The sequence below is a fragment of the Cibotium barometz genome, chromosome 49 (assembly GCF_041138505.1).
Source record: "Cibotium barometz isolate CiBa-2024 chromosome 49, ASM4113850v1, whole genome shotgun sequence".
Lineage (NCBI taxonomy): Eukaryota > Viridiplantae > Streptophyta > Polypodiopsida > Cyatheales > Cibotiaceae > Cibotium > Cibotium barometz.
The window spans coordinates 32,999,902-33,023,514 of NC_141094.1; the positions used below are offsets into that span (position 1 = coordinate 32,999,902).

At 41.9% G+C, this 23,613-nt stretch overlaps 1 protein-coding gene across 1 annotated transcript in view; it reads right to left on the bottom strand.

Annotated features, from left to right (window-relative positions):
- Positions 1 to 3,934: 3,934 nt before the first annotated feature.
- Positions 3,935 to 23,613, bottom strand: part of LOC147610503 (uncharacterized) — a 34,695-nt gene continuing 15,016 nt past the window's right edge. Inside the window, exon 3 of the mRNA XM_086786380.1 lies at positions 3,935 to 4,647. Within this exon, the coding sequence (XP_086642506.1) occupies positions 4,271 to 4,647 (377 nt within the window). The 3' untranslated portion in view covers positions 3,935 to 4,270. The remainder of the gene's footprint in view (positions 4,648 to 23,613) is intronic.

Sequence of the window (23,613 nt, forward strand, 5' to 3'; positions counted from 1 at the left end):
GGTTATGCTCTCCATCTCCTCTCCATTCCTTTCTCCTCTATCTCTCTCGCTCACCCTCCTTGCACACATGAAGGTATTGATGAGTTAGAGGTTAAGCTTTCCATAGATCCTTCTCTCTTTTCTCTCTACCTAGCACATGGAAGCTCCACTTGAGTGACACAAGTGTTGGTGGAGTGAGCCCCTACTAGCTTCACATTGAGGAGTTAACCCTCATAGGGCTGGCTAAGTGCATGCCCCCAAAGATCGACCCTTGCATATTCACTTCTTCTCCCGACATTCAAGGTAAGTGTTCATTTTGATGAGCACCCCATGCCCATGCATGCCACATGCAATATTCCACTTACAATATATACACAAACTCCGCATGTAATAGTAAACACATAGACATGACTCTTACACAAACCTACATTAAGCCTCATTGTCGACAGTCATCCGGGTACATTTCTAGATGGGGGGACCATGGCCCATGGTATGACCCATCGCATGGATCCTCCTGAAGTCAGCAAGAAAATCTCATGGCCCCGTCTTCATGACTGGTCCACCTTGCCTCTATCCTTAGTGCGTGAATACCTTAGCCATAAAGGTCACCTAGCTCTATTATAGCATAAAACTAGCTTCCTTACATCACCAATCTAATAATCTTGACTCCCCAAGAGTAAAATCTGAAGAAAGTAGGAAAGAGAGTTGAAGAACGAAATTAAGTTGGAGAAGTCCTCATGTTGGGAGAGTGCACACACATGTGCACCACACCTTTAGCCCCATGCCCATGCATGTCACCCTGCATACTTCACTTTGGACATCACATTTATTTCACATCTCACACCTATAGCCATTTATATAGTACTGATGTGTGGACATAGGCTAATAATGGGCTAGGGTACTTTTTCCTCTTGGAGGTTTTTTACCCCATGCATATGTATACCCTCCTATGAGTGTGTAAGTGACCTTATCATATCACTTCACTTTTATTTTACTCATTCTCATCAATCTACTTTGAGTATTGTGCTTCCATCTATCTCTACTTGCTTTGTGCATCTATACGTATGTCGCTATATTGATCTCCACTCCAACAATTGGTATCAAAGCATGCTCTCTTTGCCCTCACCCCCTTGTCATCTTCTCCTTAAGTTACTCTTTTGATTATCTCAAATTGAGCTATCCACTTAGGTAGAGAAGGAATAGAGTTTTTGTACATTCGGAGCATTTGAGGCATATTTCGAGGCTCATTCGTATGCTGTAAAGTTTTCATAGGCATCCCACAAGGAGTGTCAATTTGAACTATTTTTATTTAATTTTGGGTATTTTGCATAGCAGTAGCAGCATTTGGTGTGCAAATAGGGCCATCTTCATCTTCAACATCACATATTTAAGCTCATCTTCAATTGATTTAACAGCATCGTCAACATTATCATCAATTTTTGCATTCATGCTAAGTCCTTTCACACTCTACACTCTGTAATTTTTCATACACTTTATAGATTTCCTTCATCATCAATAATCTATTGGTAGACCCATATCGATTACATTCAGCGGGATTAATAGTACCTGGCAGGTAGTTGGGATATTGCATTCTGTGTTAGAGATTAGTTATTTGTAGAGGCTGAATGGCAGACAATGATGTATTTGAGATGATTTTTTGTTGAGGATGATCTTGATAGGACCAACTACCCATTATGGTCCTATATGATACAGTGATGTATTTGTAGGCAGTGATGTATTTGTAGGCAGTGATGTATTTGAGATGCTTTTTCGATTGAGAATAAGCTTGACGGGACCAACTCTACCCGTTGTGGGGTCCTATATGATACACCATGTATTGGTTTTCCAAAGGGCTTTATAATGTTGTTATTGGTATTGAGACACACCTTGTCTCTCTAGCAGAATAACATAATACATGTTCTTTGGATGGTGATACTAGTTGGTACCTTGGTTATTGGGTTCTCGGTTTTGGTGCAGACTTCTTCATGGAATCATACCTCTTCTTTTTTGGGAGCATGGTTTTCTTTTTTTATTGAGAATGCAAGCTCATCCGGGAACTGGTAGATAGCATTAGTGTCCGATATAAGTGTGGCATCTGCCTCCACACCTCCGATAGTGGAACAAACTTGGTGGGATGGAAGGGATGCATAGGCACGTGCATTAGTGGCACTTTTAATGAAAAGGGACATTATTCCTCATATTTACTCATGTAAAACTACGAAGCATGCTTGGGATGCACTTACTATGCTTTACTAGGTGTATAAGGAGGCACAAGTGGCCTACTTATGCAAGTAGTTAGAGTTCGAGCATATGAATGAGGGATATTTAATGGATGAGTTCGAGCATATGAATGAGGGATATTTAATGGATGAGTTCCTCACAAGGATTAAAGATCTCAGGGAGCAACTAGCATGTATTGATGAGGCCTATCCAGATAGTTCTTTGGTGTTTACTATTCTCATAGCTCTATAAGATTCATACCAGGGTTTTGCATCTACACTTTGGCTCATTGATGAAGGGTAACCCCAATGTCCTTACTTTGGATAAGATGGTTGCAGTGCTATTACAAAGAAGAGTAATCTCGATAAAACCGAACTAGTATGCATGTAGGAGATCAAGCATTTGCTGCCAGTCAAAAATGTAAAGGTAAAGCCTTTTCTCATCAGGGTGGTTATAAGACAGAGGTAGAATTAGTCCAGAACTCTTGAAAGGATGTTAAGAACGAGGGTGATAAGCCTAAGAAGAAAGAAAAATCCAAGTACTATTGGAAGCTAAGCCATTATATCAATGAATGCAAAAAAGGCTGGAGAAGGAGAAGAAGAAAGAGTCAGGCATGGCTGTGGTTGATGCAACACCAAGTTGTGAAAAGGAGTCAGTGAACTACGCACATGTGGGCATTCATTGTGCACTGCAGTTATGACCCTTTTGTCCATGATGTATGCATGTCAACAGAGTGATAGATCAACATGTCTCGTACTTTGATAGTGGTACTAGCCACATTACTTCTTAACATGATTTATTTTCCTCACTTGAGTCTGCTCCTCAAGGAGGAACAGTCACATGTGCAAACAACTCTTCATATCTAGTAAAAGGAGTTGATAATTTTATTCTCACTTTGCTACAAAAGGTGGTGCCAAGTATTAAAAAGAACTTATTGTCAATCTCTACCATTGCTAGGACAGGCCTAGTGGTCAGATTTGTTGATAAAAGGTGTACAGTTCATGACCAGAGTGATGGAGACATTATTGTGGTATCTGATACTCTAAGCCATATGCTTTACAAGTTGGATAGGTATGAGAGATTGGCACATAATGCTTATTCAATTTACTATCATGTGTGCTATGAGTGACGCGGAGCTATGGCATGCCCTCTTTGGTCACTTGAATTTGGGCAATTTATTGTACCTTGAAAGTCAAGAGATGGTGTCAGAGTTGCCAAAGTTTGAGGGCAAGCCGCAAAATTGAGTCGCTTGGCCGATTCGAGTGACCACCCTGCAGGGTTGTTAGTGGCTAGACGTCACAATCGAGTAGCGAACTTTGATCTCCATGGCAGCCTCCGTCCCTGATCCAAAGCATCGAGCTTGAGGGCAAACATTGCACGCTGTTGTCACCAGAGGATCGTTGGGAACACCCAGATGTGATAGCGATGACTTGACTACGCCATGATGGCCTTCAATTTAAATTATTCATCACACCCAATGGCATAGACTACAATGCTCAAATGAAGCTAAACATCATGCAAAGGGCAAAAACCTGTAACTCATCCCAGACACGAGTGAGTATAGACAAAACATGAGGACCATAACACAAGCCTTGTTTCATTCAAATGCGTTAAGACTTTCCATGTGGTAGATACCTATGATGCAGCTTGTACGAGTTTACTGCAAAGAAAGTAGCTAGAATGAAGCAAAGGGTGTACAAATACACTACATATATTAAAAGAACATATCATGGAGTATTTCAAAAAGATAAAAATTCAAAACTTCATCTGCCATTACATGTGTACCATAACAAGCCTAAGCAACTTAACTCGCCCATCCGGCTGTATCCTCCTTACTAAGGTCCACAACAAAACCCCATTTTGCCATGACCTGTTTAATAAAGTATGAAGGGGCTCGTACTACTCCAGTGATAGTGTCATCAAAATTCCAGTCTATGATCGATCTAACCAAAAGACAAAATATTGTTGAAAGTTGTGTGTTCTTAATACTCTACCTAGACTGCTCATATTCACAAAATGAAAACTATACCAGACAACATGACAATCCTTCTTTGGCAATCCAATCACTACCTTAGACACTGAGAACATTCTTCTTTCTCAAGTACTCCTTCAGCAATGCCTTCTCTGCATCTATCTGTGCCTTCTCGGCCCTACTTGCGGGCTTGATTTTCCTCTTCTCTGTAAGCATCCACTTAAAAAGCTCTTGCTGATCTTCGCTTGATACTTTTGGCTTGTTGACTTCTTGTGAGATGATTCCTTGTGAGATCACTGCTTGTGTCACCTCAGATTGTTCAGGTAAGACACTCTTAGTGTCCACACTTTCCTTTTCCTTCTCTGCTTCTTTGGGCTTATCCTCATCCTTTTCTTGCTCTGGTGCTGCTTCTTTGACAGACTCAACTTCCTCAGAAATTTCTGAGGGCTTTGAACTTGTTCTGAATAGTGTGTAGCCTTCATAAGAGTTGTCGCAATTCCAACAAAGTCAAAACATGGGCCCCAGCATGCATGAAAACACAAGAAAAGTAAGAAAAATGGTAACAAGACATTGTTAAGAGCAATTCACAATGACAGCAGACTAACTGTTTTTGGGTGCCCACTGGATTTATTCACACTGTTACATCAGCCACCACAGAAAATGTCATCCACTTTTAGGAAAACCCCTTGGCTACAACTCGAGGTAGAGGTTGTTTGAATAACCACTCAGTTATATATATACCTGCACATGCATTAGTTGCATGTTCAGACATATGCACAGGCACACGCTGAACGGCCACACCCCCCATGTAGAAGATGTATGTGTGCATACACATATTCAATATGCTTCAACCTGTCTGCATGTCTTCAACTCTCCAATTAAAGAAGAATGTACCAGCAGGCAGCAGCAGGTTTAATGCACTAGATATGGCGACTATGTGAAGGCGTATCATGGGTGAGAAAGCGCAGCAAACAAGGCGGCTGTATGGGCTGCGTGTTCTGAAAATGCAGCATGTGAAGGGAGAAAAAAACACAGCATATGAAGGGGGTAGCTATGAAGAGAAAAACGCACAGATGCTCATGAAAGGCTGAAAACGCAGAAACACAAAAAATGCAGAAACCATAAAAATGCAAAAACCCTAAAAAATGTAAAACCTAAAAATGCAGAAGGGGAGAAGGTGAAGCATGGCGATGGAGTGGAGCCTACCATGTTAGAAACACGGCCAAGCCCAGAAGGGAGTGAGTGAGAGTGGAAGGAGACATGGAGAGATCAAGCCATGAATACGGAAGAGAGAGAGAGATGCAATAGAACTCAAGTGAGAGAGAGATTGCACATGAACACAATGATTGTATTATGAATGATAATACTCACACCATGTACAATGTATTTATATCTTCTGACCCTTACTAAGAGGTGGTTCACACCTAGTGTTCACACCAAAAGACTTAATAACCCTTTCACACTACTGAGACTCTGATTATTCCAACAATCTCCAGCTCATGAACCGCCCAAACAATGGTGCCTATTCTTTCATATGCAAACAACATAGTTCTCATCTCATACTCAACCATAGGATTGCAAAAGACACCTGGATGCTTTACACGCCTTTTTGGGACCTCATGAAGAATCTAGATGATGCTCTTTAATTAATAATACCTCATATGAGGTTGAGGTTAGACAATCCTTCACATTCAAAAGTAACAAGGTTGAGGTTGTCAGATCATGTGTACCTCCGGATTACTTTCATTGGCCTAATTTTCACCATGTGTCCGGCCACCCAAGCCCCCGTAGTGAGAGGATATGCTACCGTAGCTTGCTTGGAGAGACAACACCTTGAGGCTCATTTTCAAGAGCCTAGTATCAAGTGTTGGCTCTTCGACACTTTGGAGCCGGAATTGGGGAAAGAATTGGAGGAGAACTGAGAGATTGCACATCATGATGCTCTCACGCATGATCAGGAGTAAGCCCAATGCCACATGAAATTGCCTTCGATAAGTTTTGGTCCTAGATGCTTCAGGTTACCACATACATATACCATGTCTACACTCTTGACAGAGATCACCCCCCATGCACAAAAGGGACATAGTAGCTCTTGGTACTTCCACATCATCAGTTGCTTTGATGCAGATTGACCGTCCCCCCCCTTTTACGTACAACCTAGAGGCTCCTCTCTTGGATCTCTCACACCAAAAGTACACTTGACTCGACCTCATCCAGATCAGACATGGCTATCCCTACAAGCACAAAACTCTAAGTTCTATAGAGAGCACTTTTTGTGAGTCATTAAGAATGGTTTCATTGAGGGTGCTACTCATCTCTCCTAGCACATATCTCACACCATAAGGATTGCCGTTGGCCGAGTTGAAGGTATCCTCACATAGCCTTCAGAATGAGAAGAGAAGAGCAAAGGGTGTACACCCGCAGGTTATGCACAGTGAGGGAGACTGAGACAGAAGAGTACTACTTGTTCATATGCCCATAATATTATTAGATTCGGAGGAGATTCCATTACCTCTTCGGAGAGAGTTTTGGCCCTTATGTGTGACAGCTCCCTACAGGAGGCCTACAAATCGGAAGACAATATACACTCGTTTTAGAACACTTAACTAAAGTTAACAATGGAAACAACATTAGCAACATAAATACTGGAAATACCAAAATACACATGACACCAGCACTGGGGCCGGAAAGGGCCAGCCCCCCCTCAATACATTTGTATTTCTTGGAGTATTTATATGTACAAGTGTCACGGGCCAAATAGGCCACATTTCTCCACACAGAGTGAATACAACTCAAACAAATTGGTTCAAGTCGATGAAGTTGTGTTGGTCAGAGAAGTCTCAAATCACAGGCACATTCCCACCTTCACTAGGTGCACACTTGCCTTTCACTCGTCTTCCGGGACCGTGCACCAACAGGCACACCCGTACTAACACAAGCCAAGGGGTACACCCCGGAGGAAACATGGCCTGATTCTCCCAAATAAGCTTTCCTCCTAGATTCCCTAGTGTGTCTAACCTTCACTCGCTCTCAAAAGCTCTAAGGACGCGGTTAGCACTACCACACAGGAAAAAACTAACCAAACTAGGAAAGCTTCCTTAGCATGGTCAGCATAAACATGCTTTGTTCTTGCTCTGACAAAACTTAAAGAAATCCCTGAAATTAATTTAACAAATTTTAGATCTACACAAATAAGAAACATGAGACACCTAGTACACCAAGTACAATTCAAGTACATCAAGTACAATCTACCAAGTACAAGATACAACAAGTACAATACTTGCAACAGGTACTTCACACGCGTGCAAGTACAACCAGCCAGGTACAATTCAAGTACTGTACTTGCAATAGGTACATCACGTACTTCACACGTGTGCAAGTACAACCAACCAGGTACAATTCAAGTACTGTACTTGTAGCAAGTACAACAATAGATTTCAACACATGGACAGCAAGTACAATTCAGGGTACAGCAGGTACACGTGCTGTTGCAGACAGTTTTAGGGCAAGTATAACAGGCGGGCAATAGAAACGGATGAAGTACAACAGTCGGGTACCATTAGGCGGGTACAATTCAGGTAGAGCCAGGCAATGGAGAGAGAAAAGGAGATAGCAGGCGATGGAGAGAAAAATGCAGCCAACCATCCACATGGAAAATATTACTAAAATATTTCATGCAAGACCTTTTCCAAACGTTATAAAACCTTAATGCCTATTTAATACTATGGGCACCCACACTAGAAAATGTCCAGCCCTTCTTTTAAATGTGTGTGAACACATGGCTTATAAATATTAAAGTTATCATAGCTTATGGATTTTACAATTTACAAGGGCCAAAATGGTAATACTTACCACCTGTTCACATGCCACACCAATGTGTCAGCAAGCAGCACTCCACGGTACACTGGGGGCGTTCCCGTCCATGTAACATTCTCCTGGAAGCTTTCCATGTGGCAACATTCTCTCCTTGTGAAATACAATCTGCTCTGGCTGAAGGATCTCCTCAAGCTTAATCAACTTCCGGCGGATCTTCTCTGACAGGCTCCTCTGGATCTAACCCCACATACTTCCGCAAAAGGCTCACATTAAAAGCATTGTGAATCTTCCAATGGCTAGGTAAAGCAAGCCTGAAGGACACTTCATTGATCTTGTCAACCACTTTGAAGGGTCCATAATATCGAGTAGAAAGCTTTGGATATAATCCCTCTCATCCTGGCCTCTTCCGAAGCCTAGCTTTCTCAAATTTCAGCAATACCCAATCACCTTCCTTGATTTGCATGTCTCTTCTATGCTTGTCAGCAACCCTCTTATGCTTATCTTGTCACCTTGCAATGGCTGTCCGCACCTGAGCAAAGGCTACATCCAAGTCACACACATACTCATCAGCTGCAAAAATCTCATCCTTTGTACGAAGGATGGGTGGCAAGACCACTCTGCCATAAATAATCTCAAACGGGGCCTTTCTCGTGGAGGCATGAACTGTGTTGTTGTAGGCAAATCTACAAGTGGAAGATACTTCTCCCATGCAGTCTGTTACTAGCCTGGACATTTCCGAGTATGAAAGGAGTCTGGTGGACTCCAGGATGTCTAAATATTTGGAAAGTACAAGCATTGGGAATGGGGGATTATCCTAGAATACAAAGGACCACACTCCTAAAATTTAGGAGAGTTGCTATTTTTGGCCCGACTCCGATGGAAATTCTGTTCGAGTCATTACATCTGGAATTGAGCAGATACCAAGAGTTGGCAAAGTGCCTATGACAGAATGTCTACCAGTTGGGATATTTTTAGAGATAAAGTTTATGGAAGGACCCATCTCTTAGATTGGGACATGTGGCAAGAAAGTGAACCAAAGAGAGACAAGTGGCCTGACACTTGTTAGAAAGTGGATCAAAGTGAGACAAGTGGCCTCACACTTGTCACTTCAGCTATTGCGTGGCTCTCCACTTGTCATTGCAGCCTTCTCTTGTCATTTTAGCTCATGGGAGGCCCAAATCTATAAATTGGAGCCCTCTCTCTTCATTAATAGAGGCTCTCTTGCTGCACACTAGCCTCTACCACCGTTTACAGGCTTCCCTAATGATGGCTACTCTCTTTCTCTCTCTCTTGAAGGCTGCCATGAAGAATACCGACTGTCGGGGACTGTTTTGGAGGCTTCCATCGCGAAGAAATACTAAAGGCAAGGGTATTAATCATTTATTATGATTTCTAGCCATTATACTTGTTGTACCAACCCTTGTACCGACTGTACCAGCTTCTGTACTTGCTGTACCACCCACTGTACCGACTGTACCAGCTTTTGTACTTATTGTACCAACCACTGTACCTGCTGTACTAGTCACTGTTCATGCTGTACCAGCATTTGTACTTGCTGTACCTGCTATACCAGCCACCGTACCAATTGTACCAACCACTGTACTTGCTGTGCCAGCCACCACTGTACCAGTTGTACCGGCTGAATGGAGAGTTGTACTTGCTATACCAGCTCTATTGCATGAAGACCCGTGGTTTTTGGGGAAGAATGAGTACCCACACGGAGATATATGGATTACGTTGTTGGCTCGGCATTTCTACAGCCTGTGTTCCGGCTCGGTTGCCTCGTGTTGGGCTGTGTTATGGCATTTGTATATGGATAATCCGGCATCTTCCGTGGGGAGAGTAAGGCCCTCAAAGCTTGTACATGATATTATTCTCCTTGGGTAATAAAATACTCTAAGGGGGGGGGGGGGGGGGGGGTCGGCCCATTCCGGCCTCTATGCGGTGTCACACGTGCAAGCTCCATTTTCAGCAGTTGTGGATGTTTTGTCCAGCTTTTATGTTTTATGCAAAGTGATGATGGATATGTGTTAAGGTTGTGGCCATGTTTAAGTGTTTTGATATGCTTTGATGGTATCAACAAGTGTGTCAAAGGCCCTAGTCCCCCGGGCACTCACCGCCGCGAGTTACACAGTCTTTTGATCTGCCACATAACACTTCAACAAATCCAACACGGCTGAATTTGTAGCTTCACTTTGGCCATCCGTTTAGGGATGATAAGCTGATGAAAACTCAAGTTTAGTGCCCATGTTATCAAATAAAGCTCTCCAGAAGAGGCTCGAAGTCCTGGGATCTCTATCCCCAAAAATGGACTGTCACGTGCACACCCATCAGGTGTACAAGTGGCATGGCATCATCAAGCATTAAGCAGGACATTTAAGTATTATTTAGGCATATATCAGCATAAGCATGTATATGGGGGTGTTTCAGCACTAACATCAGTACCTTAGCCTTCATAAGCATATAAGGCATTTAGTTGCATCAGGTCGGGGTTATTAGCACTAGTTGACAGCACTTTACGACCAGCCGACACCATGTTGTGACCAACCGACAGCAGATATGCATTTATGGCAAGTCGTGAGCATCCAAGAGCTGGCCGACCAACATTATTCCCACATATATATAAGAAGCGCATCCATTCAGTCCTTCATCTCAGTTCAGTTCATAGATCTCAGATCAGCAACGCATTGATCATCCTCTCCTCAGCGTTTCCTTCTTAGGCAACAAGGAGAGCATCAGTTCGTCATCTATTCATCAGTTCAGTATCAGTTCATCAACGTTTCACCATACAGACAGCATCGCATTAGTTTCAAGCATTCCCTTCAGCGTTTCCTTCCCAGGAGACAAGGGAAAGTCAGTGGAACAGCAGTTCATCCGGCAGATAGTCATCAAATCAGCATATTCAGCACCATAGGCAGCATATTCAGCATACAAGTCATCATTCCTACCTCCTACATAGAGGGAAGCCGGCATCGAAGGGTGGACCTCAGCATTGGAGCAAGGAACAGTCCTCATCTTCAGCATTCAGCTCATCCATCTCATCCCGAGAAGGATCTTCATCTAGGACAGCATCATAGATCTATTTAGATCTCACTGTAAACCCATTCATTTAATATAGCTGCATTGCATTGCATTGACACTATCTGTCTATTTCTTAAGCATCATTAAGTGAAGTTTAGTCAGCCTAAGGTTGTGTTTACGACGGTCAATCTCTCACATGTCACATTGGTATCTTTTTGCAAGTTTGGGAAAGCCTTCTCTTTGCCCTTGGAACCACCTTGATCTTGCTTGATTTTGAGCACCAATTGCTCCGTAGCAAGAGCAGATGCTATAAGCTGCTGAAGAGTGTGTTTCGGGTGTAATTCAATGCCCGAACGATAGGCTGGTTGCAACCCGGAACGAAACTTCCTCTTTCTTTCATCCTCGGAGAGTTGCATAAAGGGAGTTACCTCAAGCAACACTTTCCAAAACTTATTGACATACTGCTACACACTTTCATTATCTTTTTACTCAAGTCTATCCCACTTTTGGGTGAGAGTTTGCTCCGCATTAGGAGGCAAGAATTGGGCATAAAATCTGTCCTTAAACTCTTTCCAAGTGCAAATGGGATCTTTGGCGGTCTTTTCAGTGATCCACCAATGGGCAACTGTCCCCTTCAAGAACATGCTTGCATGACGAATTTTGGACTTCTCAGTGAAGTCCTCATCACTAAAAGCAATGTCAAACTGTGCCACAAAAGCTAGCATCTTAGAGGCATCATACTCTCTATGAAAGGCATCAAATTTCAAGGACTTGTCCCCTGCCTTGAACTCCTTGAGCTTCTTGGGATGTGGTACATGTTCTTCTCTTTTTCTCTTCCCCTTATTCAACGGGGCAGCTTTCTCTGCATGGGCTTCATGGGCAACCAAAGATGTTTCAAAAGGCACGGTGGCATGTGCATTATGAATCTGTGGCCCAATGCATGTGACCTCCCCAAATGATGCAATGTCTCACCACGAGACAACTCAATGGGCAAAGTCTTTCGGCTTGCATGCCGACCACTGTCCCCATGATGTACATTCTTGGAATCCAAATGGCCTTGAGCATGCATAAATCTGGTTCCTCCTGTGCCTTGAGGAGTGGATGCATGGCGAGAGGTGACCGAAACTTCTTCTTTATGCAAGTATGATCTCAACCTTTGAGAGATCTCCATGGTGCAAACGGGGTGGATTCTTGAACATAAGCTGTCCATCCTCTCCCTCTTTAAGGTCACCCTTGAGGATAAGATAAGAGAGTGCCAGCTCCCTTGGCTTCTTGCCCACCTCTCGAGCCATAGACTCAAAAGTCATGTCCACCATCGCATCAGCTTTCTTGGCTTCTATGACACTTTGTACATGGGGGTCCTCATGCAAGAATTTCAGCTCTTGCTCTTTTGCCTGCAAGAGCCTCTTCATGTGCTCCAACTCAGCCCTCAATGCATTGGGCTCTTCCTCGTGCATGGGTTCTTTACCATGTGATGGTTGTCCCATGTATGCACTGTCATGGACTCTCTCAAGAGGCTTATGCCTTCCATGCAATGCATCGGAATTTCGTGAAGCACTTGATTGGCCCCTCAAATTCGGCACTTCCAATGGATTGCCCTGGTTGTCCATTGAATTAAGTGTTCGTGCTTGCTTCCGATCTCAAAACTCCGTGTCTCCTCTTGAGAAAGAGAGACGACCGGGCTCTGATACCAATGCGACCGCTCCCTACAGGAGACCTACAGATCGGAAGACAATATACACATATTTAGAACACTTAATCTAATTATTATTAATCAATGGAAACAACATCAGCAACACAAACACTCGAAACACTGAAAAAATACAAATGACACCAGCACTGAGGCCGGAAAGGGCCGCCCCCCCCCCCCCCCTTCCCCCTCAATACTTATTGTATTTCTTGGAGTATTTATATTTGTACAAGTGTCATGGGCCTGAAAAGGCCGGATTCCTCCATTAGGGAGTGCAAACAACCAAACAAATCTGGTTCAAACCGATGAAGAAAGTGTTGGTCGGAGTAGCCTCAAATCACAAGCTTGTTCCCACCTTCACTGGGTGTACACTTGCCTGCACTAGTCTTCCAAGACCGTGCACAAACAGGCACGCACGTACTAACGCAGGCAACAATGTACACCGCAGAGGGAACGTTTCCCGGTGCTCCCAATTAAGCTTTGTACTTGGTTTTTTTTCCCTCATACCCTCTTGACCTTCACTGGCTCCTCTATAAATGAGGGCGCGGTCAGGGCAATAATGGGAGAAACCTCTTCCCATTGATCTTCTAGAGTGTATGCAACTGGAGAAGAACTTACTTACACAAAGCTTGAAATAACAACATTTAACTTGAATTATTATCTGAATTTGAAATAAAATATTAAAATAAATACCTGGCATGGATTTTAATTCAAATCTCGGTAATGAAGACCATTTTCCTTATATTGTACTCCAAAATGAAAGCTTCAACTACTCTAAACAAAGTAACTAGCCGGTACACAGGGCAGGTACAGCAGGTACATATGGACAGCCAACAGGTACACGTGGGCAACCAACAGTTGCAAGTACAACAGGTACTGGTCAGGCACACGTGGGCAACAGGTACACCAAGTACTACAAGCAGGTACAGCCAGGTACAGCTGGGCAACAAGTACAAGTACTGTAGACAGTACAACCAGGTACAACAGGGACAGCAAGGACAACAGGTACATCAAGTACTGTAGGTGGGTTCAGCCAGGCGTGAAGGAGGCGGGTACAGCTAGGCGTGAAGAAGGCAAGAAGAGCCACCAACCCCACACGTGGGTATTTTCCCAAAAGAGTCCCATGCAAGGCTTTTTTTTTTAAGGTTATAAAACCTTTAATCAACTTATTTCTTTGGGCCCCCTCTTCATAAGCAAATGTCTAGCCCCTATTTAAAATGGGTGTGAACACAATACCTTATAAATATTAAGGTTTACTCTAGTTTATGGATTTTACCTTTTAAAAAGGCCAAAATGAAAATACTTAGCACACCTGTTTACACGCCACACCACCGAGTCAGCAAATAGCACTCCACGGTACACTGGGGACGTCCCCGTCCAGTGTACTGGCACAGCATAACAAGTAGACACACGCAAACAAGTCATGCAAAAACAAATTTATGCATCCAGGCATAAATGCAATGTGCATAAATAATGGACGAAATCTCCCTTTCATGAAACTTGTACAAGAGGTTCCTGTCGGGCACAAAACTGGCGCGACAGATATAAATAAATATGTCATGGTCTTCCTATGGAGTGACAGTCCCTTAGATAAGACACCATCCTGGCCATACACGGGTGGCACCAACATGCTCCCGTTCATACAGCACAAAAAGCAAGTCACACACGGGTGGCACGAAACTGGTTCTCGTCCATGTGACGCAGCACTGGTCACACACGGGTGGCGCTGATCTGACTCCCGTCCATGTGACACCATAAGACTGGCCCTTTCACATGAGACACTAGCCTGGCTCCATGTGAACATGGCATAAATTTGGCCGCTCTATGGAGTGACAGTCCCATAGAAGTGGCTCCAGAAATGGAGATGGACCAAACGGTGACACCAGGCCTCTTTGCAAGTCTTGCTTTCTCAAATTTCAACAATACCCAATCATTCTCTTTCACATCCAATTGCCCTTTATGCTTGTCGGCAAGCTTTTTATGCTTGTCTTGTGACCTTGCAATGGCTGTCTGCACTTGAGCAAAAGCAGTATCCAAGTCTCTTACATACCCATCCGCGCTGCAAATATCTCATCCTTTGTGTAAGATTCCTCCCCAACCTCTCAAGATGTCCAGTATCTTCCCTTGTAGTCAAATCCCTCTTCAGAAATATAAAAGATCTTGTTTCTACCTGTTTTGACCTAGAGAGAGAAAATATTCTAGAGAGAGATTATTCAGATTTTGGATATTTTTGGATGAAAAAATCTCTCTTCATATTTAAATAAGTTCCCCCGAAACTAAGTTCAAAAAGATTTTCAGAAGGTGCATTCGAAATAAATTATAATCTGTTCAAAAGGCCTTATCTTGGGGTCCAGATTTTCTGAAAATTTTAAATTAAGGTTTTGAGGAGCCAATCATATTCAACCCAATGTATGGAGGAGATAGAAGCCTCCCCCTTTGTTGAAGCTTAATAGTGTTTTTTGCACTGTTACCCTGCTTCTCCCAAGAGCCAAAAACTGTGAATTTACTCATAATTCATTAGTTTTTGACCTTCCCTCTTCTAAAGATTGGTGGCCACTCTTGTTTCAAACAAGAGTAAATCCCTCAAACCATCAAGCCAAAGGAAAGCTCTCAAATTCTCCTTGTAAGTTGGAGATTCTTCTCTTTTCTATTTCATTTTATGGTTTTTATGATTTTTGTCTTCTCTAAAATAAATATGATGTTATGCCTCATTGAAGAAAGACATTCTCCTCTCTTCTTTAGTAAATCCAACCATTCTTTATCCTAGATGAATGATTATTGGATAAAATCAAGTTTTTCATAATATTTTTCTTAAATAAGTAGAAAATGTTTACATTAGAATGATTTAAATACTCTTGGTGAAATTCTAGTTGATTTTAGAGAGTTAAAATTTGAAAAATGGTCAGCCATACAAAGGAGATTATAACGAAATTTTCTAAAAATTGTGTAAAATAAGTTTTACTTTTTATTATTCAAAAAGAATAATTCCCATCGTATATATATTCTTAAAGTGTTATTTTTCATCCTAGGTATAGAAAAAAGCATACTAAAAATATTTTATTAAAAAAGTGTTACTTTCTTTAGAATTAAATTCTATGCATAGAAGGAAACATATTGAAATTGTTATTTTGATTATAAAAGTGTTATTTTTATCATAGATAATTTGTATGCATAAAAGATTTTTTTATTATTAAAAGTGTGATTTTCATCATATATGATTTTTATGCATAAATGGATGCATAAAAGAAATTCTTTTATATTAAAAGAGTGATTTTCATCATAAATGATTTGTATGCATAAACATATGCATAAAAGATTTTTTTTATATTAAAAGTATAATTTTCATCATAGATGATTTTTATGCATAAATGGGTGCATAAAAGAAATTCTTTTATATTAAAAGAGTAATTTTTATCATAAATGATTTGTATGCAAAAACATATGTATAAAAGAAATTCTTTTATATTAAAAGAGTGATTTTCATCATAAATGATTTGTATGCATAAACATATGCATAAAAGAAATTCTTTTATATTAAAAGAGTGATTTTCATCATAAATGACTTGTATGCATAAAAGATTTTTTTTATTAAAAGTGTGATTTTCATCATAGATGATTTTTATGCATAAATGGATGCATAAAAGAAATTCTTTTATATTAGAAGAGTGATTTTCATCATAAATGATTTGTATGCATAAACATATGCATAAAAGAAATTCTTTTATATTAAAAGAGAGATTTTCATCATAAATGATTTGTATGCATAAACATATGCATAAAAGAAATTCTTTTATATTAAAAGAGTGATTTTCATCATAAATAACTTGTATACATAAACATATGCATAAAAGATTTTTTTTATATTAAAAGTGTGACTTTCATCAAAATTAGATTTTATGCATAAAAAGATGCATAAAGAATTTTATTTTTAATTCAAGAGAGTTATTTTCATCAATTTTGATTTAATGCATAAATAGATGCATAAAGAATTTTATTTTTATTCCAAAAAGAGTTATTCTTATCAATTTTGATTTTATGCATAAATAGATGCATAAAGAATTTTACTTTTAATCCAAAAGAGTTATTCTTATCAATTTTGATTTTATGCATAGAAAGATATATAAAAGATTTAGTTTTATTTCGAAAGTATCATTTTCATTGAAATTGAATTTATGCATAGGTAGATGCATAAAAGATTTATTTTTATTTTAAAAGTGTTATTCTCATTAAAATGAAATTTATGCATAGTAAAATGCATAAAAGGTTTATTTTTAATTCGAAAGTGTTATTTTTTTAAAAATTAAATTTATGCATAGATAGATACATAAAAGATTTATTTTTATTTTGAAAGTGTTATTCTCATTAAAATGAAATTTATGCATAGTAAAATGCATAAAAGGTTTATTTTTAATTCGAAAGTGTTATTTTCCTTAAAATTGAATTTATGCATAAATAGATGCATAAAAGAATTTTTATAAAAGTGTTATTCCTACTAAAAATATCTTTATGCCTAATTAGATGCGTAAAGAATCTTTATATCAAAAAAATTAGAATTCTCTTACATTCTATAAATAGATGTGATAGGAATCAGATAGATGTAAATGGATGGATGGAAGTGATATGAATCAGATAAATGTAAATGGATGAATGGATGAGGATGTTTGTGAATGTGAATGTGACTGTGAATATGGGATGTGGGATGTGGATGTGGATGTATGAATGTAGACAAAAGTCTTCAAGAGAATGAAGGGAATCCTGGGAAAGCTTCCCCTATGGTTCAACTTGAGAAAGGATGCCTGAAATTAAGGTTTTCAACAAAAAGACCAGAAATTACAGCAATAAAGAGAGCTGCTTTGCTGAAATTCAGTCATTGGGCATGTGTAGGAGAGTGGTTAGCATCCAGAAACACTCTTGGAAGCTTGGAAAACACCTTAGCAAGCTTGGAAATGGAGTTGGAAAGGAGAATGTGCAGAAAATACAGCCCAAATGCCTTCATGAAGGAGGCGCCTATCTCTAGAGAGGAGGAGTGAGGTGGTGAGTTGTCCAGTATAGTTGGTAGGCAGGTGCTTTGTGGAGCAAGCTAAAGAGGACACATGGCTGGCTACTCCCTTTGTACAAAGGGGATAAAGTCTGGGCGGTGGACATTGGGTTATGTCCACCTCAGGACATCAGTGTGTGTGAACACCGGGCTGGTCATTATTTATAAGTGAGTTTTGGTCGCCCAAAACTTAATGAAGTGTGTACACACTCACTTATAAATTAGTGCTAACTCCTAAGGCTAGGTTTATGACCAATACTTACCACCTGTCACATGCCACATAACCATGTCAGCAGACAGTTTCACACGCACGGTTCGCGGGCGGGCGTCCCCTTACAAGGAACTACACATAGGTCAAGCAAGCATGAAAACAGCATGCAATTTCAATTGCAAGCAAGCACATAAAGATGCTATGCAATGCAGCATTGGTATGGACAATCCCTGTTCATAAGACTATACCAAAATAGACGTGCTCCAGGCAAGTACACGAGGTACCAGACCCAACGAAACACCAATACACCAAGCATTTCCGGGCATGTACACGAAGGTGCAAGTCCCACATGATGAGAAAGCACGGGTGGACCAATTGGGTGGCCAAATGATGACACTAACACAAGCAAAGAGATACACCGCGGAGAGAACATGGCCAGGTTCTCCCAAATAAGCTTTGCTCCTAGATTCCCTAGTGTGTCTAACCTTCATTGGCTCTCAGAAGCTCTAAGGGCGCGGTTAGTGAAACCAGCCTTCAGAAATCTGACGAGCGGTTAAACAAACACTTGCACATAAAACACTTCATCACCCATGGGAACCTGGAAAAGGAAAACAAACAGGGGAAGCTAGAGTGCTCCTGCAAATAGTACAAGGACACCGATTGGTCCCAAAACGCAGTGGCGCCCCTTGCAGTATTTCTTTACTTGAACAAAATTTGAGTACAGAGTACAACTTGTTGAATCCTCTACCAATAGCATCCCGAATAGCTTTCACCCAGGACTTCCAAATAAGAACTCTCGTTATTACAACAAAGCATTCCATAGAGAAGGCACTCCTGTACAACACCTCCCTACTTGAAAAGGTCTTCTCCATCGCTACCATGGATCTCTCAAACCCTTTCCCAAACAGCAGTAGAGCTGAACCAAACCATATGTCCTTCCTATAGTCACAGCTCGCATGTAACCTCGAGAAAACTACAACCTGTTCACATGAACCCAGAGACATGCTTTCCACATGAAACCAAAGACCTGTATCTGATAGACCATAGACCTGTATCCCGTAACCTTAGGCTGTTTCCTCGATACCAAAGTCCTATTTCCTCTCGAAAAACCAATGTCCTGTTTCCATAATAGATAAACCATCCAATCAAGGTTGCCAAAACCCAGAGAGAGAAAGATAGAGGACGTGTCAAGCAATCCCTGAATACACATAAGTCCAAGTCAAAGAGCAACACACATCTCTTCCAAGAACATCATCCTGTGCATATGTAGCTTGATCCTCTGCATCCTAATCTCGTAAACAAGGCCTGCTATCCACGATGAGAGAGAGAAAGAAAAAGATCTCTCGACTAGTGCGGGTGCCTTCAGTGAAGGTGTAGTGTCCTCCGAAGCGGTCTGCTGCCCTGTAACAAATAGGTGTTGTATGCAAGGGGGCGAAAGGTATCCAGTGAGCTTACCCCATAGACCCGCTTTCATCATGCTAGTCTAAGCCTGTCCGGTCTGGCTGCGGAGATGCCTCAGCGATGCGGTCTGCTCCATGCTGCAGAAAACCACCCGCCTGGCTGTCACATGCAAGTGACCTGCTCCACAACCGCTAGCACCTAGCCAGATTCGTTGCTGCGTACCCATCCTCTGCACCGCCTTCCCACACCTGGCGTCCACTTGGCTGCCCGACTGGTTGTCCGCCTAACTGATGCCTGCCTGGCTGCCCACCTGTCTGGTCGCTGGTTGCTGGCAACCCGTGCACATAGCACGTTTGGTGTCCTTTCGCTGGCAGCAACCCGCCTGGCGCCCAGAGCTATTCACAGCCCGCCTGGCTGTAGCCACACACAGCCCGCTTGGCTGTAGCCATGCGCACAACCCGACGCACAGCCCGCCTCCTTGTACCACACGATGACCACTCCACATGGCGACCCTGTCCTCTTCAGCTCCACCACCCTTCGATTTATAAGGAGGCGATGCGCTTTCTCAAAAATGCCAAAAGCAGATGGCAAAAACGCATGCCTCAAAAAAATAATATTTTTAAGGCTCAAAGGTTATTAAACCTTATAAATAATAAAATTCCCTTTTGTCCCCTTTCACACTTGGGCTAGCCACCATCTATGAGTTTCCTTTTCATATCCAACTGAGGCCTGTTCACATTGTCCGTGCCCATGTCCGTGCCCACCTGCTTGTTGTCCAGAGGGAAAAACACAGGGTCGTAACATACCCCCCTCTTGAAAAATAGCAAGCGTCCTCGATTGCACTCAATAACACAATAAGCATTCCAATGAAGAAGGATTTCCCATATGACCAAAGCAATGCCCCTCCAGTGCATCTGGGTGATGAAACAATCATCCTGGACAATAAGGCCATACTGTCACATCGAAGTGACAAACAACTCTTGCTTGTTCCTTCAGGGGCTGCAGCAAAACTCTAAAACCAAGTGGAAACACTTTACCTATGTTAGCCAAAAACAAAACCATGCATCATTCTACATATGAAAAACACATGCATGACACATATATGCATCCGCAAACAATATGCTCCTCAAGATACTCTACCTACTCCAATATAACAGTCTCAGAGTTGCTCGCAAGCCTTACACCCATGGATATCCCTGCAGGACCCACGACTGAAGGTACAACATGAGCATATGAAAGCACTCAATGCATCTAAACTATACATCCACTAAGTACTTCCCACATATGTCCCTCTTGATGCTTTACCCATTCTGCACAGGGCCATCCCACAGGAGTCACACTCAGTGATGCATCCATGATCATAATAAAGTACTTGATGTATCATACCAGCATACATGCATCTCATCCTGACACATCCAGAGTATTACCCATGTATCCCCAAGGATGCCAGGATCCAATGGCACCAAAATACAATAATACCTCAAAAAGTGTATAAATACATGCACAAATAGAGTTCAATCCACATATGAACCAAACCAACTCTAGGACTACTCGCAAGACTTATGCCCTCCATAGAGTCTCGAAGTGTTAGCTCAGGTTGCTGCAGACTTTGAACTAAACCAAACCATGCCATTCTAAAGGAGACCAACTCCAGAAATAGCATCATCTCATGTGACTAGTACACACAATATCATAGAAGTCCCATAAGCAGATGTACTGTCAACCTCAGTACCTCGGGTGAATACAAGGTGTCACCAAGCGACTTCTAGATGAAAACTGAGCCTGTCTAAAACAAGGGAGCGGAGATGCTTCCCCCCTCTTGAGCATCAGGCAATGCTCCAGACCCATGCTCTGCTGAACCTGAATGAGCCGTCGCAAGAGTCAGCTACAACTTAGAGGCATCAAGATAAAGCTGCAATACCTTAGGTGAATCTGCTAAGTCACCCTCCTCCATCCACTTCGCATCCATCAGTGAATAGTTCTTTAAACTTCACAAGATAGCGACGGGAAACTTTACCTTGTACCTTTCCTTCCTTATGTGCCAGTATCTGCTCAGGAATAAGAACCTCATCAAGTTCCTCTACTTCCAACTGAGCCTCACCTGATACATCCACAGGCACCAAAACTTGCTTGCACTCCACCCAAGTGGTAAGCACAAGTCCCCAATGAAGCATAGTAGATCACCACTACTAAACATAGAAAGAAACTGTCTTCCGAACCCATGAAGCCTCCGTGAAAATACCACCGGTAACAAAGTGTCGAAAGCCATAGCCTTCAATCCATCTTTTGCACCATAACACTTCAGCGGCTTTTTATTCCTGGCTAACAACTTCCTGTCCTTGGTGTCTTTTCTCCTGAGCTTCATCTTTAGCTTTTGCTCTTCACCTCATATAGCTTTTGCTCTTTAGCTTTTGCTCTTTACCTCATATAGGCAAAGACACACAATCCTGCACTTCCTTTTCACTCTCCACATGTTGAAGCTTTTGATGTGACAACCACGGGCTCGCCTCCTTGAGAAAGTTGACGATATCCCGACGATGGAACCATGAAACCGGCCTTCAGAAATCTGACGGGCGGTGAAACAAACACTTGCACACAAAACACTTCATCACCCATGGGAACCTGGAAAAGAAAAACAAACAGGGGGAGCTAAAGTGCTTGTCACCAGCCTGGACATTTCCCAGTATGAAAGGGGTCTGGTGGACTCCAGGATGTCTAAATATTTGGAAAGTACAAGCTTTGGGAATGGAGGATTATCCTAGAACACAAAGGACCACACTCCTAAAATTTAGGAGAGTTGCTATTTTTGGCCCGACTCCGATGGAAATTCTGTTCGCGTCATTACATCTGGAATTGAGCAGATACCAAGAGTTGGCAAAGTGTCTATGACAGAATATCTACCAGTTGGGATATTTTTAGAGATAAAGTTTATGGAAGGACCCATCTCTTAGATTGGGACATGTGGCAAGAAAGTGGACCAAAGTGAGACAAGTGGTCTGACACTTGTTATAAAGTGGATCAAAGTGAGACAAGTGGCCTCGCACTCGTCATTTCAGCTATTGTGTGCCTCTCCACTTGTCATTGTAGCCTTCTCTTGTCATTTTAGCTCATGGGAGGCCCAAATCTATAAATTGGAGTCCTCTCTCTTCATTAATAGAGGCTCTCTTGCTGCACACTAGCCTCTACCACCGTTACAGGCTTCCCTAATGATGGCTACTCTCTTTCTCTCTCTCTTGAAGGCTGCCCATGAAGAATACCGGTTGTTGGGGACTGTTTTGGAGGCTTCCATCGCGAAGAAATACTGAAGGCAAGGGTATTTAATCATTTATTATGATTTCTAGCCATTGTACTTGTTGTACCAACCTTTGTACCTTCTGTACCAACCATTGTACTGGCTGTACCAGTCCTTGTACTTGTACTTACTGTACCACCCATTGTACCGGCTGTACCAGCTTTTGTACTTGTTGTACTAGCCATTGTACCTGTTGTACTAGTCATTGTACATGCTGTACCAGCATTTGGACTTGTTGTACCGACTGTATCAACTTCTCTACTTGCTGTACCAGCCACTGTACCTGCTGTACCAATCACTGTCCATGCTGTACCAACATTTGTACTTGCTGTACCTGTTGTTCCAGCCATCATACCGATTGTACCAACCATCGTACTTGCTGTACCTGCCACTGTACCAGCTGTACCAATCATTGTACCTGCTGTACTGGCTGAATGGATAGTTGTACTTGCTGTACCAGCTCTATTGCATAAAGACCCGTGGTTTTTGGGGAAGAATCAGTACCCACACGGAGGTATATGGATTATGTTGTTGGCTCGACATTTCTACAGCCTATGTTCCGGCTTGGTTGCCTTATGTTGGGCTGTGTTATGGCATTTGTATATGGATAATCCGGCATCTCCCGTGGGGAGAGTAAGGCCCTCAAAGCTTGTACATGATATTATTCTCCTTGGGTAATAAAATACTCCAAAGGGGGGGGGGGGGGGGGGGTTCGGCCCATTCCGGCCTCTATGCGGTGTCACACGTGCAAGCTTCATTTTCAGCATTTGTGGATGTTTTTGTCCAGCTTTTTATGTTTAAATGTTTTAATATGCATTGATGGTATCAACAAGTGTGTCAAAGGCCCTAGTGCCCCGGCCGCCGCGAGTTACATTGGTATCAGAGCATAGGCTTTCTTGGAAGTATGGAGTTGACTTTATGTGCACACATTTAGCACTCTTTCCATATGGATATTGTGGATTATATTATCAAG